This window comes from Vulpes lagopus, chromosome 12 (assembly GCF_018345385.1).
Source record: "Vulpes lagopus strain Blue_001 chromosome 12, ASM1834538v1, whole genome shotgun sequence".
NCBI classification, from domain to species: Eukaryota; Metazoa; Chordata; class Mammalia; order Carnivora; family Canidae; genus Vulpes; species Vulpes lagopus.
Window position 1 is genome coordinate 2,594,155 of NC_054835.1, and position 18,282 is coordinate 2,612,436.

General features: G+C 52.4%; 1 protein-coding gene across 4 annotated transcripts in view; it reads left to right on the top strand.

Annotated features, from left to right (window-relative positions):
- NEK6 (NIMA related kinase 6) overlaps positions 1 to 18,282 on the top strand; it is an 83,617-nt gene that overhangs the window by 38,194 nt on the left and 27,141 nt on the right. For all 4 annotated transcript variants that reach the window (XM_041724300.1, XM_041724303.1, XM_041724302.1 and 1 more), the window contains 4 exons: positions 372 to 490; positions 11,170 to 11,310; positions 12,627 to 12,689; positions 17,666 to 17,776. In XM_041724300.1, coding sequence (XP_041580234.1) covers positions 401 to 490; positions 11,170 to 11,310; positions 12,627 to 12,689; positions 17,666 to 17,776 — 405 coding nt within the window. In that variant the 5' untranslated portion in view covers positions 372 to 400. The remainder of the gene's footprint in view (positions 1 to 371; positions 491 to 11,169; positions 11,311 to 12,626; positions 12,690 to 17,665; positions 17,777 to 18,282) is intronic.

The following is an 18,282-nucleotide window of genomic DNA, read 5'->3' on the forward strand; positions in this document are numbered from 1 at the left end:
CAGGAAGCACAGAGAACAATAATGTGGAAAGAACAAGGATTTGGAGCCCAGCACCTCCAAATCTGGGTTGAATCTGGCACCTCCTTTGCTGGTTGGGGGAGTGGGGGGCCATCATGAGATTTTTCCTTGGGCAGAGCTTGTCTCCCCCTCATCCAATGGGGATAATCCTAGCAACCTAGTCAGGCAGGGTTCCAGAAGGAAAGTGTGTCATGTGGGGTATCGAGTCCTAGCCCCCCTGCTTCTGCCTGGGTGGTTGCTCTGCACCTCAGCTGTAAGATGGGATAAATGGAAGTACCTCCTCCATCCCAGTGCCTTCAGGAGGAAAATGTGAACAGGCATGTGTATAAGAAAACCCTTGTTTTCTTTTGCAGCCCGTGCCCTTGTGAGGCTGGCATGCAGGATGGCCGGCCAGCCCAGCCACATGCCCCATGGAGGGAGCCCGAACAACCTCTGCCACACCCCAGGGCTGGCACACCCCCCTGACCCACAGGTGAGCCCTTTGCCTTTTTCTGCAGAGCACTGGGGATTCAGCAGGGACCGCAGGGACCACAGGGCCCTGAGGCTACTTCCTCCCAGCCCCTGGAGGAATCTCTCCAGGCAGCCACTAGCCGAAGTCTCTTCTTGAATGCTTCTGAGGGTGGGAGTGGAGCTCACTACCCACCTGGTCAGCCCTCACGTCACCAGCAGCACTCAGAGAAGCCTTCTCTGTGCCAGACTTGGGCCCTAGTCTGCTCTTGGGATTTCCGTGTGAGTGAAGAGCTTTATCTCAGCAGGGTCAATGCTGGTTTTAGTAAGGCCAGGTGGTGGAGGCCTGAGGAATGGGGAGAGAGTGAGGGGCTCCAGGGGAGCAAGCAGCCTGTGCATGTGGTCAGAAAGTGCTTCCTTACTCTCAGCTTGAAGTCAGCTTCCCTTTTTGGTTTTAGCCGAGTCCTGGGCCTCTTCAGCCACTGTATCTAGAACCAGCAGGGCCTCAGGACACTTACCTGCTTCACTCTATGCAGATCCTTGGTGAGCTGGGTAGCCTCCTGCCACTTTTCTGAATATGGCTTCTGGAGATCCCAGCTGCTTGTATATGCCCTGCCTTTGCACCCACTGTCCCCTGGGCTGTGAGTGCCCTCCCTGATGCCTCCTCCAGGCCTCAGTCCAAATGCTGCTGCTTTTAGGGAGCCTTCTCATTCCACCCCACTTCCTCCCCCATGCCGCACAGGCCCTGGGTTATGGCCATGGTGTCCCACTGGGGCACCGGTTCTGGAATCTGCCTCCTGTCCTAAACAGAAGAACTTCTGGGGTGAGGCTTCACTGGTCACATCATCCCAGGCCGGGCCCACAGGAGCCCCTCGATGCCTGCTGAATTAATTAACTTCAGATACCTGTAGTACACCCCTACAGGGCTATGCATGAGACAGACCCAGGTCTGCTCTTAGAAAGCATATAGCCTCATGGGAGAGAAAGATAGGAAACAGGGCAGAATAACATTGGGGGCCCACGGAGCTCCAAAAGGCACATGATCTCAACTAGATGACCAGAGAGGCCTCCTTGAGGAACTGGTTTGCAGAGGCCTGGAAGGGGCAGGCTGGTCAAACCAGCCAGGGCCAGGTGCTACAGGGTCTGTGGGCAGCCTGATATGATGAAAAATAATGTGCAGGGTTGTTGTTTTTTTTTCCCCAAAGCTATGAGACCTAAATCAGGGGGAGACTCAGAGACAGCTCCTTCTTAAGCCCTGGAAGGCTTGTCGCAGCCTCTGACTGCCTAGTTCCTGTTGGAGGACTTCAGGTAGGCTGCTGTTTGATCTGCTTGGCCAGGATTGCCGTGCAGTTATACAGATACACACTGCACAAAGGTGCCGGCCAAGGAGACAGATCAGTGTGAAATCCTTCTACACCTGAGTTCTCATCAAGCCATGCTCACTGCTGTGGAGCTCCACCAGTCCAAGAGAAGGGGCACATTTATGGATTCATGCAGCAGTGAGACATGTAAACTGTAGATATGGCATCTACTAGGGTGTGTGTGCGTGTGCACGCACGTGAGAGAACACACATACAGTGTCCAAGGGCATCTATGCTGTGTGTACTCTCTTCAGTCTGATTATCGGATGGGACATGGGCCCATTTCCCAGATGGAATTTGGGGAGGCAGATCCCAGAAAGCCCAAAGGCCCATGGACACTGCTGGTGCAGAGCCCACCAGGACATCTCACTGATGGCTGGGGGCAGTGAGGCCTCCTTGGGTAATGTAGCAATTTGTCATATTAAGTCATTCACTAACAATTGAGTCTCCCTTGATTAATCTCCCAGAATTAGCCAGTTGCATTTTGAGTAATTAGGGTTAATTACAGCCTCATTTGGCAGAGGAGAGAGCCCATAATTATTTCACAAACAACGTGAGGTGGCTGCGGCAGCGGTGGCGGTGGCAGTGGCATCCGGGCGTCTGGTTGCACATGTTGGAGTGGGTAATGACACAGTTAAATGGAATTAGGCACAATTACTCGTCGTTGGGCAGCGGCTGTCGGCGAAGGGGCCCTCAGTCCTGCCAGCATCTGGCTGGATTTGCAGAAACGGGATGCACAGCCACGTTGACACCGCACTGCTGCAGGTCCGGGCGGGAATGAGGTTGGTTGGGTGCTTCCTCTCTCCTCCATTCATGAAGCACTGGTATTAAAATGCCATCTAGGGAGACATCATGGCCCAAATCTTGCCTGTTTCGAGATATAGAAACACCTCAAATTGACAGCAGAAGCATTTTCCTTTATGGCAGGAAGCCCTGCTGTTTCCTTGAAATCATCCCTAGAAGGAGCCAGGGCCCATGATGGCAAGAATACTGTGCTCTGGACCAGGCAGGGCTCAATTCCCAACTCCATCCTTCACCAGCCAGGCAACGTTGGGTAAATGAGCTGAGCCTCAGTTTTCTCATCTGTAAAATGGGGCCATGAAGACTAACGAGATGGAATCCCTTAAACCCCCAGTATAGCATCTGACATTATGAGTGTTAAGGAAATGTGTGTCACTGATTTTATCCTTCTATTTTATTTTATTATCATTTATTTATTTAAAGATTTTGCTTATTTATTCATGAGAGACACAGACACAGGCAGAGGGAGAAGCAGGCTTCCCACAGGGAGCCCAATGTGGGACTCGATCCCAGGACCCCGGGATCACAACCTGAGCCCAAGGCAGATGCTCAACCACTGCGCCACCCAGGTGCTCTCATCCTTCTATTTTTAACATCCATTTTAGTTTTCATGGCTCAGGAGCCCAGAGCTGAAATGCCCACAGTATAGAAAGAACAACTTAGCAAACACTCAGACTGGTTTTGTTAACTTTTTACACCCAAGGCTAGCAGTTTGTCATTTCAAGGAGCTTTCTAGCTGTGAGAGTTGTCCGCTTATTAAAATACATTTGCTCATGTATTTTAATTTAATTCCAGTGAAATCACATGTGGAATTATTGAGGTTTTAAATGAATGAATGAATGCATGCATGCAGTTGAGAGAAAGAGCTCTAATGCCTCATGCTTTATGATTTTACCAATTTGCCGCAGAGCATTTTCATCAGGAGTGAAACATAGCTGATCCACTAAAAACCACGTGAATTTCCAAGAAGGAGAAAGGTGCTCTTGTCTGAGAAAGCCCTGGTTAATGTATCTTCCATCTGGAAAGTCTTTGCAAACCTGCCAGGGCGTGCCAAGTTCAGTTATATTGGGCCCTATTCAGAGAAAGAGGAATGTGCCTTACTTTTCTGGGGTTGGGGATGGCTGCCTCTGGATCTGAATCACACAGGCCAAAATCTTTATGAAAATCTTCTCAAAGCAATGTTGGTAGTTAGGTAAGATTTAATGACCAAATATTAGCAGCTATTAAAATTCAAGAAGTGTTTGCTGAAGTGTTGTAAGTTCAGCAAGTTCTTGTCTCGTTTCTGCCTTTGGTCTGCCGACGAGCCCCACACAGAAGTTAGGTACAGACAGTGTGAGAGGTGGAAAGCCCCACGGAGGGACAGGCGGATGCTGAGGCAGCCCAGAGGGTGGGGTGGGACAAGGAAAGCTCTAGAGAGATGACAGGTAACCATCAGGAGTCTGGGACAGGCGAGGAGAGGAGAATGTCCCAGGAAGAAGAGGAAGGAGACAGGCCTGAAGGTGCAGGTCCAGTGAGGTTAGGCAAGTGTTTAAATACCAGTGCTTGGTGGGTGGTTGAGTGTCTGCCTTCAGCTCAGGTTGTGATCCCGGGGTCCTGGGATTGAGTCCCACATTAGGCTTCCCACAGGGAGCCTGCCTCTCCCGCTGCCTGTGTCTCTGCCTCTGTGTTGCTCATGAATAAATAAATAAAATCTTTTTAAAAATACCACTGTTTGGTTGGGGGAATGGCTGGTGTTTCTGAAAGGCTGTATCATCTGAAATGGAGTCTATTGTGAATGAAGGGTGAGCCTATTAGTGGGTTTCAGGTGGACAAGGGAGCTTGGGTTTTAGAAAGATTGCTGGTTGCTGGTGCTCAAGGCACACTTAAGGTGAAAATAGGACGAGATGAGGAGGCCACTGCCGTCTCCCAGGTAAGATGATGCCGTGGTCTTAAACAGCTGGACATGGGGAGAGAAGATTCCAGAGACTTCAGGGAGAAAACCAACTGGACTTGGTAACTGAAGGGATGAGGGAGAACAGAGTCCAGGATGTATCCAGACTTCCAGTGGGATGGCTCATTTTCTTTACGGCTTTCGCCTTTCAAGTCTTGGCTTGTAAGTCATTGGCACTGGTTCCAGATTCTCTTACATATGTTTAAGCTCAGCTTTCTCTGAGCTCAGTCAGTGGGAATTGTCCTAAGAGACCCACTGCATTGAGATGATTCTAGGTTTTGTTATCAGGTGACTGTCATGTTTGGGCATCTTGCTCACTACTCCCATGTGTTCCTGGCTCTTGGAGCTGTGTGTAGACTTCCAGGTTGGGACAATCATGGCACGGTGATACCTGGCACTTACTTCCACCTTCCTACCGGCTAGGAACTAGGTCTTACTCAGAATTCTATTTTGCAGGGGTGGGAACTGAGATAAATAACATGTATGCTTTGCTCTTGAGGAGCAGAGCCAGATGTCTCTCCATGTCCTGTGGCCCCACAGCACTGCTTGTTGTCGTGAGGTCTTTGAGAGGGAAGATGAGCTTTGGGATTGAAGTTAGCCAGATCATGAAGAGCTGAGTGGGGTCGGCCTTGGCAAGAGCCTGACAATATGGACTCTCTGTAAATCATGCCCTTCTTTCATGTAACACAGATTTAAAATACATCACGATATACACATATTCTGAATCCATTAGAACTTCCCTATGCACAGTGTCAGATGGCTTTAAAGGTGAAATTCGTTTACAGGAAATGTCATTCTGATGAAGTATGCTTTTTAAAATCACAGAAACAGTTGCCTTAAAATTAATGATGCATTGCAAATATCAGGGAAAAAAGACCCATTCAGTGTAAAGATGATTAAAATTCAGGTCAGAAGTCTGACTTAGTCAGGCTAAATTTTTTAATGAGATTTCAGAAAATTAATTGGGCGAATGCATTTTTATTCTTTTAACATGTAATTTTATGCTCCTGTTTTTTAAAAAAAGGATCTGTTGATGACTGAAGCTTATTGTGGTTCAAACATTTTAAACTCAAATTAGCACAGGGTGGGAGGTGTTTGTGGCCTAATTTGATCTGACTTGGAGAAGAGAGTCTGGGTTTCTCCGAGCTTGCCGGGGTGGGGGTGTTCTGGAGTGGTTCACCAGTACCACCCCACCCCCACCCCAAGTCCGGCCTTGGCCTGAGAAGGCAGGCAACATTTCTTGAGGGGCGTGGGATTGGGGATAGAGATGACCTGGGACCTTGATCCTCTCCTTGGCTCCTGGTTCCCCTGAGCCTCATGTTGTCCAGGGAGTTGCTCCCAGAGGTTCCTCTCTGAGATAGTGTTCCCCCTGGGGCAGTGCGGACCCCCTCCCTCTGGCCTGCTGGGGCTGGCAGCAGAGTGCAATCAGCATCCCTGCCACCTCCTCCCAGCCTTCCACCCATCTGCTCCTCCTCTGGTGGAGAACTCAGGGGCTCCCATCAGCATAATCCCAGAAAGGCGAGATGAGTCAGTTGTCTAGCATGGTCCCTTGGCACACAGTCCTGGATGACCTGTGCAGGGGACAATGAATGTGCAGGGGGCAATGAAGTCCAAAGGTTACAGGGGCGTGCCCGCGTCACTGCTCTACTGCAGTCAGGTGATTATGGCTAAAGACCTCAGAGCCTCCGTTTCCTCATCTGTAAAATGGGGCCATGAAGACTAAGTGAGATGGGATACTTGAAACCCCCAGTGTGCATCTGACATCACGGGTATCATTGACCTCACTCCTAGATTTAAAAATTCATTTTAGTTTCCACAGCCAAAGAGCCCAGAGCTGAAGTTGACCTGCAGTGGGGTGAGGATTATGTGGGCAGTGGTCGCAATAGCTGTGGACTCCCTGCCTCAGCTTGTCCCCAGCCCCTTAGGAGGCAGTTGTGCCCCTGGTCTGTGCTCCGCAGACACCCTTAATGATGGCGACAGCCTAGGTAGCTCTTCCAATACTGAGTCTGGCGCTCTTCCAATATGAGGCTTTGTTCAGTAACTTACCACCACCTCCCAGCAGCCCTCGGAAGCAGGCATTGTTACTACCTTAGTTGTACACATGAGGAAACTGAGGCCCAGAATACTTGTCCATGGCCCCAGCCAGGAAGTGCCAGATCTGGGATCTGAACCCAGGCCTCTGTACCCCAGCATCAGTGTCTCAGCTGAGGGAACTGGAGTAGTGGTTCCCCCCTCCGCCAACCTGTGCCCCCAGGCTCATGCTGATTTTCCCCAGGAGCCAACATGGAGCTCGCCCTGGCCTCAAGCTTGCCCAGCAGCTCAGAGCTCCCAGGACCCTTGGCACCAATATCATCTCCTGGATTCTCAGAGAAATCCTGGGGCTGATATTGCTAAGGTCCCCCTGTCGTGAATGGACTCAGCTGCAGGGGCACCGGTGGAGCTAGCTGAGGGCAGACCCAGGAGGGGAGGAAGCCCTCCTTGGAGGTGGCAGCGGAGAGAGGCCTGGCCTTATAGGGCAAGAGCTCCCTTCACCTTTTCCCCTTCCATTCACAGCCCCAGAGTTAAGTGAGAGTCAGGGCTCTGCTGGCTCAGGCACAGTGCCCCGTGTTCTGCAGTGCTCCCAACCTGGACAGAGGGCACTTGGGGGACAGGACCCCATCCCAGCCCCTGTGAGGGTGGTGGTGTCCCCACCCTGCCCAGACCCAGATGGTGTATCTCCTTCACACGTGGTGCTGCTGCTTGAGGAACCTGCCCCGCCCCCTCCAAAGGAGCTCATTCTTCTAATTAGGTTGAATGGGTTGTGACAATATCCATGTCATTGCATATGCAGATGTGCAAGTGGAGTCTAGGGATGCCAGCTGGGATGTCACCCCCACCCATCCTCCAGGAGCTTCCTTAGGGCAGCATGGCCTTTAGGAACATATCTCCGGGGTGGACAAGAGAGTGCTGGGGACTCCAGCCACTAGTGTTGGTTGAAAGCCCTGTGTTTGCATAGTGGAGACCCTAGGAGATCACGTCCCCCAAACGTGTAACTGAGGCCCACGGAGGGGGGGCCCTGCCCATGTCACCTCTCAGGACAGCTGGCTATAGATCGTCAGGGAGTTCAGGTCTCAGCTCCCCAATGACCAGCTGTGTGACTGTGCCTCAGTTCCCTTCTTTATGACATGGGATTAAAAAATTCTGCTTTACAGGGTTGTTAGGTGAGTGTAGTTCCCAAATCTGTGGAAGCAGCCAGCAGAGTAACTGCTGCATGGTAGGTGCATAACACACCATGGTGTGCCGTTAGCCTCATGGGCATGTGTGATCCCTCCAGGTGTGAGAAAGTTGCCTTTTTCTGAGGGAATGTGGCTTTGGCTGCACTCAGAAGTGACAGTGGCTGTGTCACAAAGTCCCACAGTGCACCAGGCTGCTTAGAGCATGTTCCTTTGTGTCATTTGACAAACATGCCCCGTGCTCTTGTTCTGGGCAAGTCAGAGCCTCAGCTCAGGGGATACGGAAAGGACTAAGACAGGAGCGCACTTTTGGAGAGGCCCATGTTTGGGGGGCAGGGGCTCAGGTGACTGGAAGAAAGAAGCCAGCTGAAGCAGGAAGCATAGACCTGGCTAGCCATTGGGTCTCAAAGGAAAAGCAGAGGAAGAATCTGGGAGTTGTGAGGCCCCATGGTAGAGCTCAAGGGGCGGAGACTCCAGAGTCCCCAGGCCCTGGATCAGATCTCTCCCATTACTCATTGTGAGGTCTGGAGCTGGTCACTGCCTCCATCCCCCACAGCCTGTTTCCTGAAATGGGGATAATGATGTTGTCAACTCACAGGGTCATGGGAAGGAAGTGTTCTGCATGGTGCCTGGTACACAGTAAGTGCTCAATAAAAACCCACTCTTCTTACATGGGTGCGTAGTAAATAGGTAGGTTAATTGCTGTTATTAAAGAACTCACTTGGCAGACACTGGCACAGGGTGGATAAGATGACAGTCTTTCTCTTCCATCAGCCCTCCCTCCAGCTCAGCTCCCAGTAGGGAGAGTCTTCAAATCCCTCACCAGGGGAGGTAATTATGCCTCAAGACTTGAGAGTCAAGGTTGGCCCAACTGCTACCTTGCTGAGGGAACAGGCTGCGAGGCTCAGACTTCCATCACTCACTTCTAGCAGGAGGGTTTCCTTGGCACAGAGCTGGGTCTGGGCAGGTTCAAAAAGGCTGAGAGTGGGGGTGAGGAGGAGCTGCTTCGGGGTCCCCTCTCCTGCTCCACCCTGCTTGTCACTCATAAGGACCACTGAGCACCTACTGTGTGGGGGGTGGGGAGAAATTCAGCAATCTCACGTGATCCTTACAGCAGCCCTATGAGACAGGTATGCTTCTACACCCCTACTTTGCAGACAGGAAACTGAGGCAGAGTGGCTTGGGTAACTGCCCAAGATCACCAGCCAGGGACCCAGGAAATATGCATGAGGAAATATATATAAGGGTGCTTATCGCAACATTATTTATAGTGACAACAGATTGGAAACAAGCTTACTGTGGAGTTAGAGTCTGTGGTTATTTAAATCCCCTTCAGTTGAAAAGATCCATCCTTAAAAAAGCAAGTCTCAGAGTAATAGGTTTGCACAATTCTGGGCTTTTAAAAAGTACACCATCTCCGTATACGTGAAGATTTGTTCATTCAACAAATGTTTATTGAGTGCCTACAACATGCCAGGCACCATTTTACGAGGCATCCCTGCTAGTGGTTGGGAGTCAGACAAGGTAACTGAGTAAAATACAGTATTAGGAATGCTGGGAGCCAGAAACGAAGAAGGAAGAAGAGCTGGGAGCATGTATGTAAAAGGGACATAAATGGTGAGGCTTCCAGGGGACATTCCGGGCAGAATGGCCAGTGAGAGCAAAAGAGGATGGTCAGTGTGGAAGGGCAGAGTGACCAGAAGAAAGTAGCAGAGCAGCAGGATCGCAAAGGTGTGAGGAGTGTGGGCAGGCCAGTCACATGGCATCTTAAAGGCTTCCTCAGTGGTTGTCAAGTGGGGACTTAGAGTTACCCTACTAGGTATTTTTTTTTTTAAGATTTTGTTTATTTATTCATGAGAATACACAGAGAGGAGAGGCAGAGACACAGGCAGAGGGAGAAGCAGGCTCCACACAGGGAGCCTCTCGTGGGACTCAATTCCGGGTCTCCAGGATCACGCCCTGGGCTGAAGGTGGTGCTAAACCGCTGAGCCACCCGGGCTGCCCCCTACCAGGTATTTTTTAACATTACTGGCCTTACTGTGATGGCGTGCGTTTTTCCTTATCTCTGCCTGTTTCACACTTTAAATTGAACCCATTCGTGTAGTAAAGAAACAGAAGGAAAAAAATCAAAGTTGATTGAGAACAGATGTCCTGCATAGGATGGTAGTGACCCAGGCTCCCGCCAGGGCTTATTTGTCTAAAGGTTGGTATTCCAGTGAAGGAGAGTTCCAGAACACAGCCCAGTAAAATACCTGATCTTCCACCCTCATGGGTGCTTCTGGACCAAGTCTGGAAGAGGCATTTTCACATCAGAAAATTCAGACTTATTCCTTCCTGTTTCAGTGGGGCTCTCAGTGTTTTCTTGCCCCACCCCCTACTTCCCAAAATGAACTCTGCAAATGTTTCTGTACCTCTTCCACATATGAGACCCTGTTGTTGCACTACCACCTGGCCAGGGAGGGTCCCCTAGAGTGGCCAGTGGGGCCTGTAGCAGGAGGAGGGCCTGTTTTGCCAGGCTACTGTGGGGCAGACCAGAGCCATGGAATCCTCCCCCACCCCACCTTCCTTGGCACCCCACCTTCCTTGGCACCCCCTCTTCACCTTCCCCCCACCCAAGCACTTTGCACGTATGTTGTAGGGATGCTGAGGGGGTACCTGGCCACTGCTGCCTCACCTGGCAGCCTCATCCACAGGTAGGTTTTACTGTTCGGTGGTGGGTTTCAGTGCTGACCCCTGGAGAGTCATCATGAAGTGTCTGGATTCCTCATGTCACTATAAAGGGATCTGTTTGCCTAAACAGTGGGGTCAGCATGGTAAGGCTGCAGATTTAAGCTCAGTTCTCTCATCTCTGAGATGGAAATGGCCACCCCAGGAGGGGAAGTTGCCACATCTGACAATGACTTGCAGGGTGAGGGTTGGGGCCTCCATGTGGGGGGCCGTGGAGCTGGTGAGACCCAGCAGGGCCTCCCTTGCTGTGTGGGTCACGTCCTTCACACCTTAATTGCATCTGCTTTGCTTGCTGGCTCCAGTGTGGGCACAGGGATTCAGGAGTGAGCAAGGTGGGCAAGGTCCCAGGGAGCCACTTTAATGGGAGCAGGAGGTAGAAACAAGCAAACTAATGGACAATCAGGTAATGAAAGGTGGTGGTAAGCGCCATGGTAGAAACCAGCAGCCCTGACTTCTTATGTGCAGAGTGGGGTTGTTGTGGTATGGGCAGCACCCAGGGGGTGAAGGAGCCTCTGATAGTGATGCCCGTGAGGTTGGCAGTCACGGTAACCTCCTTCACCTTGGAGCAGCGCTGCTGGGGTTGTTGGGTTTTGGAAGGGGCCCTGGCTGCTTAGGTCTTGGTCCCTCATTGCAGCCTGGTTGGCCACTAATGCCCCCTGTCCCTCTCCTCCAGAGACACCCAAACACCTTGTCTTTTCGCTGCTCGCTGGCCGACTTCCAGATAGAGAAGAAGATAGGCCGAGGACAGTTCAGCGAGGTGTACAAGGCCACCTGCCTGCTGGATAGGAAGACCGTGGCTCTAAAGAAGGTGCAGGTGAGCTAACTCCCCCATGAGGTCAAAGCCACATCACAGGAGCTGGCTTCTGTGTCGAAACATTGTGGCCCTGGGCCAGTTCTTTCCCCTTCCTTCTTTTCCCCTTCCTCTGAAGTCAGGACCCAGCTCACTGGGCTGTGGGAAGGATTAGGTGGGCTTCTGATGATGAGCGTTCATTGTGAGCCATAAAGGAAAAGGAGCATACATTGAAGACCACTGTATACCAGGTCGTGCCTTGAGCATGGTCCTGTGGGTCAGGGTAGTCACCCCACTTTTCAGATCAGGAAAGTTGCAGGGGTGTGAGTATTTATCTCACCTGCCCCAGGAGCGAGCTGAGGAGGAGCTCAGGCTCAGACCCGCACTGACTCACCCTGGGTCCTGCACTTGCTGGTTGCCTCTGAGCTTGATGAGAGCTTTTTCTGGTCTCTGTGTTCCTCCTAAACAGAGGGAGGGGCTCAAGCAGGCGGATTGTCAGCCTCAGAGTCCAGCTAGAAAGCATTTCCATGAGAGCCACTAGGCCCGTTTGAACAGTGCTTTGCCGCAGGAAGTGGCTTTAAATCCTCCAGCAGAGCTTCCCAAGACCTCTGTTTGCTTATTTGTCCTTTAAGAAGGAGATGAACAGCCTGGGCAGAGGAAGCCCAGGAGAGAGAAGCCCGTACCCACAGGTACGAGCCAGGCAGTGAACTGGTATGATGGTTTCTTTGGGCGTCTGCAAACTGTATGGGCAGCTCCAGCTCGCCAGAGGAGAGACGGACCCCTCTGCTAAAGAAAGGCCCATTTGTCTTCCAGGAAGGGGCTCACGTGGCTCTCCTTATCCTGTGCCATGCAGGTTTTTGTGGTGGAGACCTTCTGTTTGTTGCCGTGAGTCAGGAGGGGCTCTGAACAGGCACTGAATGGGCCAGGGTGCCAGAGGGCACAGCACCAGGTGCTGTGCTTGCAACTTCTCATTCAGTCCATGTCACCACCTGTGAGGTCAGGCCAGGCTGTTGGCCCCGTTTCCAGAGGTGAAGACTGAGGCCCCAGAACATGTTTCCTGTCCTGCTACTTACCAGTGGGTGACCTCAGCGAGTCACTAGACTTCTGGGTCTTCCTCTGTAAGTTGGCACCAGCAACTCCTGCCTCATGGGAGCTGCTGTGAGATTTCAGTGCAGAGTGATCGGCACAGCAACTGGCATTGATGAGCACCTGTTGCGTTTTGGAGGTCCCTCGGCGAGGAGGTGGGAGGGCCAGGATGGACGTTCCCATCCTTGTGGCTCCCAGTGGGGGCTCTGGGAGCTAGGTTTTAACCACCCTTTCTCTTTTTCCTCTCATCCAAGATATTTGAGATGATGGACGCCAAAGCCAGGCAAGACTGCGTCAAGGAGATCGGCCTCCTGAAGGTGAGCACCCTGGGCTGAGCAGGAGCCCCTCACTTCCTCGAGGCAGCCTGGTCCCCAGACAGGACCACATAAAGGCCATCACGACCCATAGCCTGTTAGGTTCGGAAACAACAGCCTTTTGAAGGTGATGGCTCATTTTCTTTTCTCCTGGTTGGGTGGGCATGGACCCCACCCCACCTCTTCCCAGCCCTCATGGCACCCCCAGACTGTCTGTCCTTGCCCCGCATTGATTCTGCTTATGGATGGCAGTGCCTGGCACCAAATCACTGCCACACGGGAGATGCTCCCAACTGGGCTGTCTCAGCAGGGCCAGCCTGGGTTGCTGGAGAGGGCCCATAGCCAGGTGTGGGGCGTAGGATTCCTGGTGCTAGAGGGACCAGGTGCAGGTGAGCTAACTGTCATCCTGTTGGGCTCTTCCCAGATCTCCCAAAAGAGGAGGCAGTATGTGTAACTGGAGATGGCTTGTACAAAGGACAGATGTGCCCGGCACATCTGGGGTCGGGGATGGTGGCATCTTGAGGTGTTTCCTTTTCCCTCCCTGCTGGCTTCCTCATTGGTCTCCCCAGAGTCAGAGACGACAGAACTTTCTAGACTAGACTTGGCCCCAGCCTAGGGCTGCTCTCTCCTGGAGATTACTCCCTATCCCCAGGCTTAGGACATACCTGGGGTGTCAGAGGTGATGGAGGAGGAGGAATGGTACAGGCTTTAGAGGCCCAGGAGCCAGAGTTCAAATCCTAATCTTTATTATAAGCTGTGTGACCTTAAGCACTTAGCCTCCTGAAGCCTCAGTTTGCCCATCTGCTCAGTGGTGAGAGTACCTGCCTCATGGGATGTGGGCAGTTGGAGAAGATTAAATAAAATGGTATCTGAAGAGGGTTCAGCACAGTAGAGCACCCAGGAGGTGCTCACTTGTGTTCACCCTTTCCATGAGACAGAGGGCTAGCTCGGCAGCTTCCGGTACAGTGGGGCTGTTGGTGGCAATGACACGGAAATCATACTGCGAGATTCCAGATAAGCGGTTTGCACTGCTGGGTCTGCCCTCAGCTCTCAGGCCCAGTCCCCACCCTCAGCAACTCCCAGGCAGTGGGGAGCAGGCCAAGCAGCCCATGGTGACTGTCGGAGTGATACTGGCCAACCCAGGGCCCAGGGAGTGCAGGAGAAGCCTTGCAGAGGCCAGGGTCCTGTCCCAGAACCCGGAAGGCTGACATGAGCCTGCTGCAGGATCCTGACAGTGTGGAATTAGGGAGGCCAGGGGGTGGTGGCCTCGGATGCCACACTCAGGAGGTGGGACTTGAATGTGGCCAAAAGCAGGGAGATGTGGTCCAATGTGATTTGTGAGCACTTGCTGGGAGGGGACCCTGGCAATTTGGTCAGGGAGGCTTGTAGGGAGGTGTCAACCCCATATCGTAGTTCAAAAAATTCCCTTCAAGTAACGTTTTAAAATTTGTACATGATGGTCAACTTTGGGATCCAGGTGTAATCTCAGGACTCTGACTGATTACCCAGCCCTGAGCTGGGGACTGACTGTCCCAGTCACCTGCTGTCTCTCTCCTCTTGTGGCCAAGAACATACCTATGCCCTTGCAATGAGTAGGGCACCAAGCCAACTTGCTCTGGGTCACTGGGCTCCAGTGAGGTAGGCCAGGCTTGGTGGGACCAGCACCTGCTGGGGTGGGGTCTCTGTCCCTTCCTCGGGCTGCAGTGTGGCCAAGAGCTGTTGACCATGGCTTGGGAGGTGGGCACACCCCTCACTCACCAGCCACATGGCTGTGGGCAAGCTCTTGAGCATGCAGGGCCTTAATTTCCTTGTCCAGAAAAGGGGGTAGTGATATCAGTACTGTCTGCAAGTGTTGAGGGAATTAGAAGTTGGGCTGGAAGGGCTCAGTGTAGCATCTGGCATGTGCTAAGTGCTTGGTCACATGCAGCCCTTGTCATCATGGTTGTAACGCCTGCTGCCTAGCGCCAGCCCTTTCCCACTCCCCAGCCTGCCCAGGGGAAGTCAACAGGACATGGGAGGGCAGGAGGTGATTCCTGCAAAACAAAGGGAAACACCATTCTCAGGGGCCACTAGGTGACATCGCTCACATCATTCACAACAGGACTCGAACCCCAAATCTCCCAGTGCAGAGGCCACCAGATATGGGGCAGGAAGTTGGGTCCTGTCAGAACACAGGCATGGATTCTACATTCACACAGCACAATTGTGAGCACTGCTGAGTGCTGGGCGCAAGGAAGTAGCCAGCAGGGAAGACAGATCCTAGACAGATTGTTGTATCAGGCCCCAGAGGGGCTGCAGGTGGGACAGAGCCCCTGACGGCAGAGATTCGAAGAGGGAACCTAAGCCCATTCCTGTGACCTCTGCCTGCCTTCCCTCTGGCCATTGTCTGTCCCTCAGCAGCCACCACCATTGCCAGGCCTGGACCGGGGCCTCAGGGACAGCCCCACCCCGTGGAGCTCCAGGCTGTGGGAGAGATGGGTGTGGATTGTGAGGACACAGGAGAGAGAGAGGGTGGCTGAGGCTGCTAGGAGGAGCTGCCCTGGAGATGGGTCCTGAGGTGTGACTTACGTGAACCCCATGAAGCCAAAGCAGCCACCCCTCTCCCACTCACAAAGCACGGAACCCAACCACTCACATCTTTGGAGTACTTGATATATTTTAGCCCGAGCATGTCCACTTTAAGATGCACCTGAGGGGCACCTGGGTGACTCAGTCAGTTGGGTTTCCGCTCAGATTCTGATCTCAGCATCCTGAGATCGAGTCCCGAGTTGGGCTCTGTGCTCAATGAGGAGTCTGCTTGAGATTCTCTCTCCCTCTCCCCCTTCTAATTGTGTATGCATGTGTGCACAAGGTCTCACATGTGTGCATGCTCTCTCTCTCTCTCTCAAATAAATCAATAAATCTTAAAAAAAAAAAGATACACCTGGGATCACCTGGCTGGGAAGGGGACTCTGGGTGGACAGCAACCCATGGGTACTGGAGCAGGCTCTGGGCTTAGCTTGGTCCTAGAGTCAGCTCCCTCCCTCTCCAGGCCTCAGGATTTCCCCCAGCTGACCTCTGGTGTCCCTTTTGGCTCCATCTGTGCCATTGTACCCTGACCATGTATTCAAGGGAGGCTTTACATCATGTCCTCTCCTCAGAGTTGCCCTAGGAGCAGGGAGAGAGGCCTCCCCCTTTTCTCCCCAGGAACCCGCACCTGGAGGGAATAGCCTGCTTGACTCAAACTTTAATTCCCACCTAAAACCCCTTCCAGTTTTCCCAAGTCATTTGCAAAACTGTGATGCCCAGCCTGCTAATGACCCTGGTGGGTCTCTGGGAGCCCTGCCTGAGGCGGGTGTAAGGTTTCCCAGAGAAGTCATGAGATAAGGTCTGGGAGGGAGTGAGTGGGGGGAGAGTGACTCGTTCGTAACAACGACAACAACGCTGGCACTTCATAACATGCATTTAAGGTTGGAAAGCATTTTCAATTTTATGAAGTGCTGGCATTCCATTCATTTTGATATTTTGATGTAAATGAAAAATTTATCTGGAATAAATTTGGATAAAATTTGGGATAAACTTTTTTATCTGAGATGTGATGTGTGCTGAGGTCAGCTGATGTGATGGGCAGTGTTAGCTCCAGGAAGACCTCAAAACAAAACCTGGGTAACGTGATTTTTGACAAGGACACCAAAACAATTCAGTAGAGGAAAGATTTTCAATCCCAGGTGCTGGGGAAACTGGACTGACAAATGGTCAAGAGTGAGCCTTGGCCCCTATTCATTCATTTGAAGTGAATCATAGGCCTAAATGTAGAAGCTAAGACTATAATTATAATGTTTGCTGGGCAGCCCAGCAGGACAGCCCTTCATGATGGGCTGGCACTGGCTGAGGGGTAGGCAGTAGTGGGTCCACCCACACCAGGGCCAGGGCTTGGCCAGAGCAGGGGCCTGAGAACTTTGGCAGGTAGAGTGGAGCCAAGGGAAGGAAACACTTAGCCAATGACAGAGACCATCTGTGGCTCCTAGGGCTTTGATTGAGGGGTGTCCACCACCCACAGCTGGCTTGATAAAAGAATAAATAGGGGTTGGTGTAGCCATGTGATCTCTGCCAACGTCCCCCCTCATTTCAGAATCCAAAGACTGGCATAGGTCGGCACACAGCATCAACACATGTCCCTGTCACAGCAACTCCCAGGCCTTCTAGAATATGTGTGTTCAAGCAGCCTCTGCATATCAGCTGACGGGTGCCCGCAGACTTGGCCAACCAAACTCTGGCAGAGTACTTGGGTCCCCTCTGCTTTCCCAGACCCTGGAATCATTTTGGTGGAAAGAGTCTGTTTGAGTCAGAAACAATTGCCAGGGTCTGTCCCCCTTAGCCAGGTGGGGGCTGACTTCCAGCTGGTAGGGTGCTGCCCCATCAGGCAAACACACACCCACGGTGGTCGAGCCAGAGGCAGAGCTTTGGCACAGAGCAGAGCACTCGGGGTGCTCTTGTGCCAGGAACGGTTGGAGTTTTTCCCCCAGATTTCACAAGGATGTGTCAAATTGAGGGTGGGGAGGAAGAAGGGAGATGGGTGTTTTTAGGAGCACTAGCTGCATTCTTCCTGAGCACAGCGATAGAGCGGTGGGGGCCCGACCCTATGCTTGAGGGCCTCTGTGGTGAGGAGGAGGAGGAGGACTGGGATCCTGCCCAGGGGTGTCCATGGAGTCTCAGCTCAGGGCACTCACCAGGTTAGACTTTTCAGTCGCAGCCCATCTGATCCTCACTACTGCTCTTCAACATTTTATGCCCATTATACAGATGAGGACACTGAGACTCAGAGATGCAGAAGGGCTTTCTGAGTGGGGCCCAGACCTGCCTGACTCCCAAGTGACCCTGCCCTCTGTAGCAAAGCCAGAGCTCTGCTAACAGGGGCCAGTTGAAAGCCAGCACGGGGCAGGCTTGGGGCTGAACCTCCCTCACTGGTTCTGCTTCCCTTTTTGTCTCTCTTTGGACAGCAATTGAACCATCCCAACATTATCAAGTATTTGGACTCGTTTATTGAGGACAATGAGTTGAACATCGTACTGGAGCTGGCTGATGCGGGTGACCTCTCACAGATGATCAAGGTGAGTGTGCCTGATAGGCAGGCTGGTTCTGGGGGCTGCACAGATACACGGAGCCCTGAATCAGGCGGCCCCTTGGCCTGGTCTCTTTGCTATTGTGGCCTCTGATGGAAGCTGCCCACCAGCATCACTCAGCCTCCTTCCACAGTGCCACACAGGCCTCAGCCATGGCCTGGCAAGTGCCCCCTCGAGCTCCATCCCCATTTTCTGGGAGAGGGCCAGCCATGGACAGAAAGCCCCCCCCCTCCCCGGCTGTCCCCACTGCCCCAGCCTGCCCACAGGCTGTCACATCGGCCTCACAGAAGAAACGGGGACAGAACCTTGTGTTAGGTCAGAACCCCAGCTCACAGAACCTGGGAAAATGTGTTATGCATCCCACTTTCAAAAGGGAAGAGTGAGCCCAAAAAGGCTAAGAGACTTACCCAGGGATGCCCAGTAACGCAGGGGACATAGCCATGTCTTGTGGCCCAACTCGGTTTCCTGGCCTGGGACCCTCCAACCATCAGCAC